The sequence below is a fragment of the Neodiprion lecontei genome, chromosome 7 (assembly GCF_021901455.1).
Source record: "Neodiprion lecontei isolate iyNeoLeco1 chromosome 7, iyNeoLeco1.1, whole genome shotgun sequence".
NCBI lineage: Eukaryota > Metazoa > Arthropoda > Insecta > Hymenoptera > Diprionidae > Neodiprion > Neodiprion lecontei.
Window position 1 is genome coordinate 3,009,426 of NC_060266.1, and position 14,985 is coordinate 3,024,410.

Here is a 14,985-nt window from a genome sequence, read left to right on the forward strand (position 1 = left end):
TCATTTTTTGCTTCTTCCCATAACTTTGTCAATTTCCTAAATCTAATGACATTGATCTAAAATAACTTGAACACATTTTTTTTTTCTGCAAATAATACTATTCAGATAATAGTTTCGTGATTTTCGATTTTGTTCACTTCGTCAAGGACGGAGAAAAAAAATCGACAAGTTCAGTTTGAGGAAATCGTTTGTCGTATTCCGCTGATTTTATTTCGCTGCAATTTATCGCTTGGAGAGAGCGACGCCCTAAAAGGGTTGCAAATTCGGTCTCCTCGGGGAAATCGCGAGGGGATCAACGGAGTTTCGATAACAATTCTGCGAATGGCCGGAAACTAGCCCTACGGGCATCCGAACTCCGTTACAATCGAGCCTCGAAAATTTGAGCCCAGAATAGCTGCAGGTGCAGTTTAGGCATATTTAATGTGTAACATTAAGTACCCCATAAATTTTGCGAAAGTGCAGGTGACATATTAGAACGCGTACATTATACATCGTATATCGGAGAGAGAATTGAAAAGAAAACTTTCAGTTTTCACGCAGAAATATCTAATTATACGTATATGTATACCTCTATAATGCACTAATATTTAAGACATTGGATTTGCCTTGTAATACGAAATATTCGTGCGGCACTTAAATAAACAACATTAAAGGTGTGCTAATTTAGAAATACATTCCAGGGGTTGGTGATTTTTTTTTTTTTATTGTCGATTGCATGTATACCATTAGATCATTATCGTATAACTTTGTCGAAAGTTTCGATGGAAGATTTTTTCAAATTTATTGAAACTTGACGAGAGAAGTGGAATAAAAAATTTTTTTAAATTCATTGGCGAATTTCTTTCTGAGAAAAAGAATAAAAAAATACCTGCTCCGGCAACAATTGATTATGCAGGATTGATGTATAAATATTTTGCCAAAGGGTGAGGATTTTTTGTTTATTTATTTATTTATTTTTTTTGTTTTTTTTTTTTTTTAAATTATGCGCCGAATGATTGCGGTTAGTTTTTTATTCTGTCGAAAATTAAGGCACATTATATTATATTTATCGAAATTAGTCACCCGTTACGATAACGCTGGTAGTTAGCTGGGGAATTTTCTGTTTTAAGATAAGGTGAAGAAAGAAGAGAAGGAAAAAAAAAAAAAGAGAGAAAAAATTTTAGCCATTAGTTACCTGCGATAGTCCAATCAAATTTTCTACTCGAACTTGTTGACACACGAATTTTAGAACTTTTCAACCCCTCCACCGTCCTTGTCACAGGTTGTCACATTTTCAGAACCCCCTCCCCCCTGATGTGACGTCACAAAATTTTTCAAATTTATGCATGTATTTGAAAATAATCAAAAGAAAAAAGTTGTTTTCATTTTTTTCTTATTTTTATTAAGTAATCTCTAATAAAATCAACATGGAGTCAAATATTTACGATAAAAGAAAGAAAAAAACGACTAGTTAGGAAACAGAAAGCGACTAATTATGATAATTAAAGATAAAAAACTTAATCATCTTGGGTCCATCGACTTTGGACCCACATCTTTATACTAGCTATTACTGGTAAATCAGGCACTTCATTTTCATTTATTATTAATAAAAACATCGATCAAGTTCGAAAATTTAAAAATTTTTTTATTCACATATAAATTTCGTGTTTTAGTATTTTCAATTTTAACATGTGACGTCACGAAGCTTTTGACCCTCCCCCCTGCCCCTTGTCACATTATGTTACATTACGGTGATACCCTCCCCGCCCATTACGTGTCACGTAATTTATGGATGGCACTTAATCTTCTGGCAAAGCGACTGATACTCGATGAATTTAACGTTTGGAATTACGATATTTTCTTTTTTAACGATTTTGTTTATGCTACGTCGATTGACATAATATTTGCAGGAGGTAAATTAAAACGAAACAAATGAATCACTTGCAAGTCGTGAAACTTACGAGCTGCAGGTCGCATCGATGTTTCAAACGCAGCATTAATTTCACTTTGATCGACTTCCGACTGTTAAAACATCATTAGCATATCTCAGCTTTATTTCTTACTGTTATTATTATCATCGTTTTTTTTTTTTTTTTTTGTCAAAGCACTCATTTCTGGAATAAACAGTTATCGTTCCGAAAGGTGAATGCCCGCGTTATTAACAGTATGAAAGTTTAAAAACGAAGCTTCGGAATTATGGAATAATATAATATGTGTGACAATCAAATTGTCAACCACGCTGATTCATTTTCTTGTGTGTAATACCATCTTCTTACGACTCGTGATATTATATGACTGCATTATCGAGCTATCGATATAATTATTATTAACTTCAATGAAACATGTAAAAAAGAATTTTAAATTCTCTTCTTGACTGATCACAAAATTTCGTTCCTTCAAGCAATTCGGATTCTGATACGGCGAACGTTCTTCTTTTTCTGTTTATTCCTTTTGCCCTATCAATAAAATTAATTTATCGTATCGGGTTTTGAAATAACGGGTAAATGTTTAATGTTGAGAAAATTGTAAAATAAAAATAATATTATTTCCTTGGTGAAGAGGATGAGACGAAAGTGAAAATGTTAACTTACTTCGATTCTCATTTTTACATACGAGTTACAAAAATCTTCCCGATCGAAGAAATCTTACGAGGAAAAAATTATCGCATGTAATAATAAAAACTATAATTATCGTATATTCAAACAGCGATATTGGAACAAAAGTAAGATTGAGGGATGAAAAATTTGATTCTGGAGATTCTGAAAAATCATTTTAAAAGAACGAACAAATGGAGATGGTTAAAAAAAAAAAAAATTTCAATGGAGCTTGAAAAAGCGAAATATAGAGAAATTCACTTTCTATCAGTTACTTGTGTATACAGAGAGAAATTTCTATTTGTGGTTACTAGACATTATATGTACACGAATAGTCCTCAACTATTCTCACTTTTCACCATAACCGAAAAATATATACTGGTAAATAACAAACAAAAATTAATTTTGTAACTCTCTGTAACGAAGAAATCTAGTAAATATTGCTGTTCCATTTTTTTTTTTTTTTTTATCACTATCACTCGTACTATTTATAAGTTTTCTTTCAAGCCTTGCTACAATTTGACGTTCGTGTAACGATAAATAGATATTAAGGTCACATTTGACTGCAGGAAAAAAAAGAGGTAGCAATCTCAAAAAACAGATTCCATATCATATCAATAAATAATTATAAAATACAGTTCTCATCGTCTTTCTTCGCCGAATTCCCTTCTAATTCGCATGATTAATAATTTATATCTAATTAATTTGTTAGGAAAAATTACATTTTTCTAAGCCTGTATACAAAGTCAACAACAGCCGATAGTCGACGATGCGAGATGTAATCAGAGGGTCAGGGATAACGAAACTTTGAGATAGGATTAAAAGGGATCGGGATTCAAAATTCTCAGGGGTGGATTGAAAAATTCGCGGCGTATAAAAAAAAAAAAAACCGCCCGACATCCGTACGTAAAAACCCAATCCCAATATCCCAGATAGACGGCGGGAAGGGAGGGAGGGTGAAGAGGAGGAGAGGACTATTCGAGTGAGGGGTTGCAGGGGGAGGCAGGGAGGGGGAAGGGACGGTGGAGGCGGAGGTGGGGGGGGAGGTCACGTTCGAACCGACGGTGGAGGGAGGGGGCGGAGAGAGGACGAAGAGAGTGAACCGAGGGAGAAGGAGAACGAGAAGAGAGAACCCAGTTGGAATCCCAGCAGTGACGAGGAGGGCCGACAGTCGCCACACGACGTCCGTTTCGAACGGATCTGCTGGGTGAAGAGAACGTTTTTAGTGGTGAAATAATAGAGAGAATTTGGAGGGATAAAAAGGCGGAGGATATACAAGTGAATTTGTCATACCGATTTTTCCTGTATTTCTTACGTTCGAATCGTGTATGAAAAAATGAACGAAGTACAATGTTTTCGATTTGGGATTTACAAATGTTCAACATGTGACTGTCGAGCTATTTGACTTTTCGTTATTTACCGATCTTACCGGTCATGTCAGTGCGATCGGTGTCCTCTGACGATTTTTAAATCTGTCGATTTATTTATTTATTTTTTTTTTTTTTTTGTTTTTTTTTTTCTTCATTTCCTTTGTACAGGGATATCTCGACCGATATCCGATGCAAAGGAAGGAGTGAATTTGAACGGGGGAAGAGGTGGTTTTTACCTCTTTGGTTTTACCGATCTCTTTCGAAAAGAATCGCGATGAAGAGTGTCGTGGAATTGGGATAGAAGAATTGGAAAAGAAGATACAAGAAAGACGATAGAAGGATATAATCCGATCGTCATCGATCGGCATTTGATCCCGATCTCAGTTTCTCTTGAGGATCGTTCGATTTCTTGCTGACCGGCAAGAAAAGCGTGAAGCGAAGTTCGGTTGTCCTCGAAAATAGGGAGGGAAAATCGACGAGGGAAGTGAGGATTGGACAGGGAGCAGAAAGGATCGAAATTGGGTTAGATCGGCGGATCGATTTCAACCGAACGTGGAGAAATAAGATTGGTGTAAGGTGTAGCATTGTGGCAGTGTGATTTTTCGATTTTATTGTGATATTTAAGAAAGCGAGGGGTGATCAAAAAGGAGTAAAATTCGAAAAGAAAATCGACAACGATAACAATTTCTGTGCTCGTTGTATCGGCTGAGTGACTCAACCGAAATGACCGTAGAGACACATTAACGAGTGATCGATAGATCGGCTTGCAGCCTCGCAACTTGGCAGGAAAAAAAAAGGATAGAAGCGAAGAGGATAGAAACCGAGGACCGATTTCAGTCGATAGTATCCAAACTTACCGATCGTATAAAAATTTTTGCAATCGTAATTCGCGTCGCTAGTTGAATATTCACCGCTTCTGATAGAATCGACCGAGCGCTTGCTTTTGAAATCGGTGATAATCGGCGGTGTCGATATTTGTTTGCAAAGGGTGAATCAAAGAAAAAGAGAAAACCGAGGTGAAAGAAAACAAGAGAAAAGAATATCGGCGAGTCGGGATATCGTATTTGTACAAACAGTGATGATGCAGTTGTGGGCATAGGTGCAATAACGTGCAGAAACGTGTGTGCATAATATACATATAATTTATATATACATATATATGTAACGGAGTGCAGCGTAACGGATTGTGGTGTACATCGTGTACGGATTGTAATAATAAGCAAACTTGTATTCGAGTGACATGTGAGAGGGAAAAAGGAAGAACAGAAGGCGGGAAAGAGAGAGAAAAAAGGAAAAGCGACGAATTGTAATCGCTGCACCGTGATTAATTGCAATTGTAAACACATATCACACTGTTGTTGCATCAATAATTATACACACATAAGCTTTTACGCACAGCTTTGCACCGATGGATATCAACGTTTGTCTTCCTGCTTCCTCGTCGTCGATAAAAACGGCTCTGTAAGTATTTGTTGTACTAATAAAGTGATCGTTTTTTATTTATTTTATTTTATTTTTTTTTTTTTGATGGCTTGATGACGTTTTATTATTTTTTATTATACCGATAATTTTATCAATATCAACCCTAGTCACTGACAAGGGGCTCAGTTGACCCCAGAGCCGACTTTGACGTACAATTTTAAAGTCAGCGTCCTTGAGTCAGGATTGTTTGTGCAAGTAAAATGAAGAATGAGTGAACGAACTTCGGGGTCTCAGAAACCCCGTGCATGTATTGCGTATTGTTTTACATTTTTTGGTTGAAAAATCTCTCCCACATCCTCCATCGTTTTATAATAAAACTAAGATTGGAGTCAATTTTTGAATTGTTAAATTTTGTCTTAGAAATTTGTTCAAGTTTTGACTGTGCACAACGTAATGTTGTGTACAGTAATAACGTTCCAAAGTTGCCTGGGGGTTTTAGTAACCCCGTGTAAGTAATGTGAAAATTTCCATAGGTGCGAATGACTAGGATTAAACCACCCGACATGAATTTTTTTCTTGTAAGAACAATTTGATTGTAAAATTTTTTGTTCTGCTCGTTATTGGAGTCGGATAATGTGAGAAGAAGGAATTTGAATTATTAATATTAAGAAGGGAATAGCTAAATAATAACACGAGAGGGAATCATAAGTACAAAATTCATTAATCGTATATATGTATACGAATACAAAGTTAATGTTCTTTCTTTTCTTTTCTTAATAAATGAGCGACTAAAGATATACGAATATAAAATGTATTTTCATTTTCTCTCCATGCAGAAACTTCGTAGCGTTCATTACTCGCTCGACGACGTAATTTACAGATCTCTTTGGTTAGTTTTACTCGACTTTACGAGCGTTAACAAAGAGGCCACCATTCACACCTAACAATAAAGATTTCGGATTGAAACGCGGCGAAATTTTAGTTTTTTCGCAAACGGTGAGCTCGTAGTTTGATATGACTTTCAAAATCCCCAACTTCGATTGGAGCATTCCTAATCTGAGACCTGAAAGAATTCGAACGATTGCCGTAATCCTTGATACTAAAAATCGGAAACATTTTTCCTCCAGCTAAAAATTTCTGTCATCAAAAATGTCAATCCAAGCTCCGAACGAAACATACCAAAGTGATAGAAAAATTCCATAATTTTGCAAGATATTTATAACGATTTAGAAATGATGTTTCTCTACAGTGTGAAGGGATAAAAAAATGCCCTTCGAAAATATAAACGACGATAAAGATTCTCGAATTTTCAATTCATTCACAAAATCGTTCAGTTTTCTTACCCACACAACTTCTGGGACCAATTCCGAAGGGCAGATAAGCGTAGCGCGGTATTTTGTCCCTGTTCGCCTCGCTGAACCTTTCCGGATCGAACTTATGGGGTTCGGGATAATATTCGGGGTCATAGTGCAGCCCAAGAAGAGAAACATAAACCGGTGTACCTTTCTCGATTACAAGGCCAGTTTCCGCCACTTCGTAATCAGTGTTCGCCATTCTATCCAAGAACGGTAGAGACGGATACTTTCGAAGTGTCTCCGAGACGACCTTGTCCAGATACGGAAGACTGTTGATCTGTGGACATGAAAAAAAAAAAAAAACAGCTGCGCGTGTATAATTTGGGAGAAGAAGTTTCACGAACTTGTTACCAACGGTTCAAGTTTCGAAATTTCATGGTCGGGATGAAAAATCTTTCAAATCACTATATTGGATATTTCGCTATTTCGGATTCCACGATTTTATCATCAGATTTGTGATGAGATAAGACGAATGGGGTTTTTTTTTATCGAAAACCGACAAATCTTTAACCATCATCTACCTTGGATTCGCTGTGTTTTAGGTTCCTAAATTTGTAGCAATTTTGGAAAACTTCAGAAATGAATTCCCGCGAAAATTGATCAAATTTTTGCTTTATATTCGATCGTCCTTTCATTCGCCATCTTGAAATTTGAAATTCCGATAAGTGTTCAGCGACTTCTTAACAGCGTCGCGCTATCTATCTCAAATGTGATTTCTTCGAAATAAAAATCTGCTTCGCCGAACGAAACTTTGTTAAAAACTGAAGAAGACCGAGTGTCGATTAAGAGCGTAAGATGAGAATTCATCAAACCATTCTGTATGTTATATCGCCTCCGTTATTGGCCATAGCAGTCCTTATCTCTTCCCGAAGTTTTGATTGTACATCCGGATGAAGAGCCAATTCGTAGAGTCCAAAGGCCATGATTGTCGAGGTTGTCTCGAATCCCGCAGCGAGAAAAAGCGCGGCCGTTCCGACGAGCGAGTCTCCCTCGAGTTCTGCTCAAGGAAAATTGCAAGACGTCAGTTGTTCTCCCTGTGAAGGTATTTAATCTTACTGAAATCCTCGGAAATGTCGATATCCGATTTCGTCCAGTCAATCATCAAGTCGATCAAATCGTCCCTGCGAACGCCGCTCTCCATCCTTTTGTTGAGAGTCTCCGTGAACACCTTTCGCATGAAGTTTGTCGACGCCTTGGAGAAGAACTTGAGTTTCAGAGGTCGGACCAGCTCCGGAATGAAGAATATCGAAGTGAACTCGGCGCTGCGTACGTAGCTGAACTGGAACATGTTTTTTCCGCACGTCCTGAATTCCGCGTCCGGATTGTTCAGACAATTCACTCTGAGCCCGAAGGCGCACGATCCTATCAGATCGGTCATGAACTCAGCCGCAATCTCCTTAACCTCGATCGTTCGACCGGTGCCTAATCATAAAAAAGTCCTATTAAAGCTCTGCTGGTGAAAATAACTCGAATTTTACCTCCGAGTTTGAGGGCCTCCAAGTGTCTGTCCAGGTCCTCACCGACGTCCACCATCAGTCTGAAAGTCCGCTGGAGTTTCGCAGCTGAGAAGAATTGCGATAGTTTCAGACGCATCGCTCGCCACGCCGGGTTTCTCATGAGAAATAGATTCCCATAGGCTATAGTGTCCGAAGCATCCGTTCTCATGAATCTGTCCCTGAAGTAGTCGAAGTCCTTGATCAAGATTCTCTTCATTATCTCGTGGTCTCGCAGGACCAGAGCTGGCTTGTCAAAGACGTAAAATCCCACGTAAGGTTTTCCCTCATTGCCGCTACCCTTTTCGTACACCGACTGAATCACTTCCGATGTTGACTTACGGAACAGACAACAGTCCAAGAAATTTCCGAAGAACGGTATCGGTGACACTTCCATTACGTTTCGCTTCGACCAGTGGTTGAAATTCCGTGTCATATACAAATAGGCTGCCACAATGGCGGACGCAAACACCACCGCGAAATCCAGCCACCAGTTCAATGACAGAATGCCCATTTTGGGTCTCTTGGATCAGAAGCCAACGACTGGTGTTTTTCCTTAGTCCACCTGTTTCTCATAATAAGATGTAGACTGCCGATATATTGAACGATTGTGAAACATGATGGTGAGCATATATGCAGCACCACAAAATTCGTTACATCTTTCTCTCGTTCTTAATGGATTGGGATTATAGAATGATTCGGTTTTTGTTAACTTACCAACAAGCGCAACGAGCCACTACTTGAAACAGTTTGATCTGCACGATGTCTGGATGAGAACAGACCGTTCTCCTCTCATCGTGACCGCTTATTAACTCTTGGTTTATCTTTACCATGTAGCTCTCCCTCCTGATAATTCCATTGTTTATTGCAGTAAGAAAAAATATATCGCAACGTCTGCTCAACCATTGGCGTAGTTGAGCCAATTGCAGTAGAGATAAAAGTGTGCACTGATATAACGTGTAAATAATCAAATTCTGCCGATGTTGTGTCTATTGCGCGACCTTTTAAATCGCATATCAAACTAGACCATTACAATTAGCATAAGCTGTACAACCTTTCATGTAGGGCATATTACTGTTATCTCCAACGTTACAAGCGATGAGTTGGGTCAACCAATTTTGCAGACTATAGATCAAGGCTATCCAAAAGCTAATCGAAGATACAAAATTTATTTATAACAGTTTCTTTGTTCGCCGATTTCGAATAGGTGTAAAAAAAAATGTCAAATTTGAAATAGCGGCCTCATAATGGCCGACGAAGATGCAACGAATTCATTTTCAACGTGCAGTCTGTACGCGACATTCGATTCATGCCTATAAAATGCATAAATGTATCGCGCACAGTGCACAATAAAATGTACCTACATGTGCTCGGTTGTACCGATCTGGGTAGAAAGTACCTGTTGCCGGTCTGCTGGTTGCGAAGAGGGGGGAGAGAGAGAGGGAGAGGGAATGGCTCAGCGCAGTTTAACCGATTGCAAAACACACATAGCGCCGCGGATCACGGTCGCCAAGAATCGAGACATACCTGGTTAATGGGCACTCCGGCTCGCTCGAGAGACTCGGCACTTGCTCCATAGAATAGCTCAAGTCTCGATACAGATACGAATGGGTATCTACTTATACTTCCACGAGCAGCGAGTACCTGCACCGTGTAATTTTATCTATCCAAGCAACTTCTAGCCGCTGTGCAATCGTTTGGAGCGAAACGGAGAGTATGAAATCGAGCCGCGTGTCCTAAAATAGAATGCTAGTTCAAGATTACAATCTTCTGAAGATGAGAAAGCGAACATATCGGCTTATTTCATCCCCTGTTATTCCGCTAGAGGTTATGCAATTTTTGATATTTCCCATACCGATTTCAACTTCCACTTCAAACCTTCGTACCGATTTCTAACGATTTATATTCTCATTGAATACTATTCTCTTGATTTTCAATCGATGACATTGTACTTCGAACGCTAGTCGAAATGTCATTTGCCGATTTCAAATATTTTCTGCCAATTTCATATCGTTTTCCGTGATTGAAACACGTTTATGCCGATTTCTACTGATTCCGCTCTATTTCGAAAGCTGGTTAAAATGTCACTTGGAAATTTTAAATGTTCTCTGCCGATTTCACGTGGTTTTCTGTCATTGAAATACTTTTATGCCGATTTCAATCGATGACATTCTATTTCAAACGCACGTCGAATTTTCACTTGACAATATCAAATATTTTTCACTGATTTCAAGTGGTTTTCTGTCATCGAAATGTCATTGCATGGATTTTAAATAATTTTTCCGGGATATGAAATTCACTTGTATTAAACAATATGATTTCAAATCGAATTCCAAGCGTTGTTTTATCTTCTAGCGATTTCAAGCGATTCCGTAAGATTTTCAGTAAAATTTGGAATGTCCGGCTTCCGATTTCAAATCCGATTGTAACCATTCCATTCCGATTTCATATGCGATTTCGAAAATTCCCTGCGGATTTCATCAGTGTCTAAATAGCTCCTCGGTAAAATCAGTTCTGTCAAATAACTTGGAAAATATTGGAACGATAACGAGGTATAGATCCAGAAGCCATCGAAGGTTATACCTGCATTGCAGCATCACGATCGTGTAAAAGAATACTGTGAAACTGATTGGAAATCACGTGATCGCGGACCGTTAAACAACTACGGTAATCAGGTTGATTGCAATGTTACACAAATTGGCAAATGATGATTACGGAAGCTGCGGATGGTCATGATCATCGATTCGCTCCAGGTGTATACCTGACTCTTGATATCTCCAAGTGCTGATCGGCGACGCGTTCGCTCGAGATATTATAACAAGTTATAGAAACGTAAGGCATAACCGCAGCCATGGTATATATAATAAGGTGTAACCGAGGTGTAACCCGAGGATAGAAAGGCACCGCAGCCAGTCAGATTCTCTCTTCGATCTCTGGCTCGTTCCTTCGGTTCGGTTCGAACTTCAAGTGCGCCTTTGCGCGTGTTTATGGAGTCGGTTCCCCGGCTGGTAGACACGAAGAGTTGAAAGAGTCAAGTACCCACCTACCTGCCTACTGCCCACCTTCTTCAACCACTCGACCGTCTCAAGACATGGCATAATAATGCGAGGCGGCCGACTTGCCGGCGTCGAGGAAGCGTCGTTCTTGTGTAACAGCTTGGCAGGATATCCGGCTGATCCGGCTCATCGAGACCCACAGTCCAACACCGCACAAACTCCAATCGGACACATTAGGCCCGAGGGGTCTCCGAATTGGACTTACACTTACATTGGATCCCAGGTGGATCTCTCCGATTTCATTTCTTTTGTAATATGTTATAGTAGACCAAAAACTAAACATTTAATTTTTTTTTTTCATCTACCATGAAACACTTTAAAGCGGTAAAACGACCCTCCAAAGTAAGGCATGTCAAGGGGTGATTTGGCAGTTTCACCCACAGGAACGTAATATTTTGTTAACCAATTCAACTGGAAAAGTATTCTCGTAACGAGAAATGAAAAATGTAATTTTCGAAATCTAAATGAAAAAAAAAAAATTAAAAATTACCAAACAACTCCTTGACATTCCTTACCTTGTAGGGTGATTTCACCCCCTTGAAGTGTTTAATGCCAGATGAAAAAAAAAAAAATACGTGTCGCTTTGTTTTTGGTCTACTGTAACATATTACAAAAAAAAAAAAAAGCTGCAAATCGCTAGATCGATCTGTGATACAGTCGATTTTTTCTTTCCTCAAGAAATCAAAAGGGCGGGTATTTCAAACGAATTTCGAAAAACAGGGCTGCACTGATTTCAAAATACAGAACATCGTCGAAATTTCTAATCGAATTGATACCGTTATACGTGTTTCGCGTTATGAAAGTAATGTAGCGACTGCAAACAACAACAACAAAGAATATCGTTATTACGTGACATAACAATTTGATAACAAAAAAAAAGAAAAAAAAAAAAAAAATGAAGTTTTCCACATTTCAAATCTCGTGTTGCGATATCGGGTGAGTTTTGGAAAAAAAACAATGACAAAGTGTAATAATAAAAAATAATTTACTGATGAAACAGTGTCACTGACCGAAAGCCTGAGGCCACGCTTGGAGAAGTCGTCGTCGCTTGTACCTATATTATATCTATATGTATATATTTTATACAGCCTGCACAGCGTGACCGGCCAAGAGCCACGCGAATGACCGACCGTGATCAAAAGAGTCGAGCACCGCGTCTCGCACTGACTATTTATTATTATTTTTTTTACCCTTCTTCTTTACTTATTTTTTCCTCTCTTCTTCTCCTTCCTCATTTGCCTAATTTCCATACGCGGAGTTTTAATCACCGCGAATTGTTTGCACCTCATCGACAGAATTTCAGAAGAAGATTTCACAGAAGAAAGTTTATACATACAGAAATCAAAGGAGAGAAGAAAAGAATATTAATTTATCGATGAATGAACGTATGATATGTAGAGAACGAAAATCGGTCAAAATTCGTGGCAAAAAGAGAAAGTAAACAGAATGGCGGAGGAGGAGAAAAATTTTTAAAAATCAAAAAAAAAAAAAAAAAATTACAAATAACGGATAAGAAAGAAACGAAAGACTTATTTCTGGCTACGCAGCTACGTTCTAAATTATACAACTGTTAATGATCATAATGATCGAATTTAAAAGGCAAATTTCTTAGCTTCGGAACTCAGACATAAGGGGGTTAAAAAAAAAAAAGGAGAAATCACCGAAAGGAGAAGATCAGAACAAAGAACGACTGACAATTTTTTGCGTCCAAGTTTTTTTTTTTTAGAATGATCTAACTGAAAACGCGATCTGTACCGAAAAATGAAAAACCGGAAATATATAGATATATGTATATATACACACACACACACACATATATATATATATATACAGACAAGTTCCGACAATTTTTGACGGGGAAAAAAAAAAAACTGTAAATATATGTATGGTATGGCAGCGACCGGTTCGTACGCCGATGTTTTCCGGTGTAATTTTAAACGATCGATTTGGGCCTTTCCTTCAATGATAGAAAGAGAGAAATACAGCGAGAGCGAGCGAGCGAGAGAGAGTGGGAGGCGTTTATTCGTCTTGGAACACGTCCCCTTAAACAGTATAACATAAATGTTACGTGAAATTTGTATTAAAATATAAAATAAAAATGAAAACTATAGTTTTAGGAATAACACAAGAATATAGAAAACAATGGATAAAGATAAATAGAACAAAAACGAACGATAGGTGCAGAAGAAATTAATCGATACGTAAATAGATGAATAAAAAAGAAAGTAAATAATAAATTAAATAAATCATCAAGGTGTGAATGAGTAGAAGAAATAAGAGAGGGAGGCAGGGCGCCGTTCCGTTCTTTCTTATTTGTATTACGCTTCGTTGGCTACCTACGCACAACGTTGATTGACGACTTTTGAGTGACGGAACGACGAAGAGAGGAATCAACGCGCGCACTCTGGCCGTGAGATCTCTTCTGGCACTGACCTAACGCCATTGGCCCACTTACAAACGGGCGATTCAATTGACGTCTTATTCGGGTCTTCAGCGTCGAGGGTTAGAGATGAATGATAAAACAAAAGGAAAGGTAAAAAAAAAAAAGTTGAAGAAAGAGAGAGAGAGAGAGAAGTCAACGGCTTTCGGCGACGAAAGAAAATTTTTCACTGTGTATGGTTGAAAATTTGTATATTATAACCGTTTTGTTGACGGACGATAAGAAGAGAAAAAATTCCTCTTCCCTGGGATGAAATTGAAAATAAAGAAAATTATCGAATACTGCGCGAATTATTTTCTATACAAGGAGGGTAAATGAATAAAAGAATAAAAATAAATAAATAAATAAAAGAGAGAATAGACGCTCTTGAAAATTTGGTTGAAACAAAATCAATATTAAATAATGTTCAACTCAATTTCTTTCCGAAATTACGATTCGAAGATTGATTCGAGATTCGTTTTTCCACTTTCGGGAGAAAAAAAAAAAAAAAAAAAAAACAACAGTTTTCGAAAATCGGTCGACACGTTTGGATTTTATTCACCTTCCAAATCGGTCCCGTATTTTTAGGCCCACCCTGTATTATATATACATAACATCGATGGTAAAAATCACTTAAGATTTGATGGAAGAAAAAAAAAAAAAACATTCAGTTATCCTTTGACGTGTTTAATTAAAAAAATTTAATTAACCATAGGATTAATCTTTGTTATTTTCATTCGGTGTATCAGACATTGATATTAATAAGTAGTAACTTTTTTCAATGTCGTTTTTTCTTCCTCTCTTTTTTCTTGTTCTCCAAGGTTTGTAACAAGTTATATCATCGCATCGCGTCGTATCGTAAAATGAATTCGTCTTCTAAATGCATACATATATACATACATATGAATTTGAATTACACACTTCTGTGCAGCAATATTCCAAGAAATTATTCATTTTCATTCAAAGAGATAATTATTGAATTCTTCATATAACGAAATTCATTATTTATGAGATAACCAACACTCTTCGTTCTACAATCAATTTTGCATTCTTCCCGTATTCAATTATTCCTACGCTGATGAATTCTTGTACCGTTATATATTTTATATTATCGTACGTTCGTACGTATGATACATCATTTAATACTCTATAGATTAAACTACTATTTCAACTTTCCCACTTAGAGAAAAAACATAAAATAAAAAATAGTATAGACTAGATTTAGAAGATAAAAAATCTTTACGGACCTCGAAAAAATTTCAACCCGTCTAATCGAATCTCTTGAATACCATAAAAA

General features: G+C 37.5%; 2 protein-coding genes across 3 annotated transcripts in view; one reads left to right on the plus strand and one right to left on the minus strand.

The window, feature by feature from the left end:
• Positions 1 to 5,247: 5,247 nt before the first annotated feature.
• LOC107221797 (cytochrome P450 6k1) lies at positions 5,248 to 9,022 on the minus strand. Of its 2 annotated transcripts, none has more exons than XM_046745372.1 (6): positions 8,931 to 9,022; positions 8,199 to 8,778; positions 7,777 to 8,142; positions 7,533 to 7,717; positions 6,709 to 6,997; positions 5,248 to 5,402 (listed from the first exon to the last, which is right to left on the minus strand). In XM_046745372.1, the coding sequence occupies exons 2-6, from the start codon at positions 8,725 to 8,727 to the stop codon at positions 5,359 to 5,361; spliced, it is 1,413 nt and encodes a 470-aa protein (XP_046601328.1). In that variant the 5' UTR covers positions 8,728 to 8,778; positions 8,931 to 9,022; the 3' UTR covers positions 5,248 to 5,358. The 2 variants fall into 2 exon arrangements, with proteins under 2 accessions (XP_046601328.1, XP_015516411.2); XM_015660925.2 differs by lacking the exon at positions 5,248 to 5,402 and adding an exon at positions 6,134 to 6,428 and having other exon boundaries at positions 8,931 to 9,021.
• The window catches only part of LOC107221796, a 32,062-nt gene continuing 22,361 nt past the window's right edge, over positions 5,285 to 14,985 (plus strand). The window contains exon 1 of the mRNA XM_015660924.2: positions 5,285 to 5,404. The gene's annotated coding sequence lies outside the window, so the exon portion shown is untranslated. The remainder of the gene's footprint in view (positions 5,405 to 14,985) is intronic.

Bases quoted from the DNA above. Each gene is read 5' to 3' on its own strand.
- LOC107221797 (XM_015660925.2), bottom strand. From the start codon at position 8,727: ATGGGCATTCTGTCATTGAACTGGTGGCTGGATTTCGCGGTGGTGTTT. The intron at 8,143-8,198 runs GTAAAATTCGAG...TTTTATGATTAG, and splicing joins GGAGGCCCTCAAACTCGGAG to GCACCGGTCGAACGATCGAG. The intron at 6,998-7,532 runs GTTTGATGAATT...TCATGTCCACAG, and splicing joins GCGATATAACATACAGAATG to ATCAACAGTCTTCCGTATCT.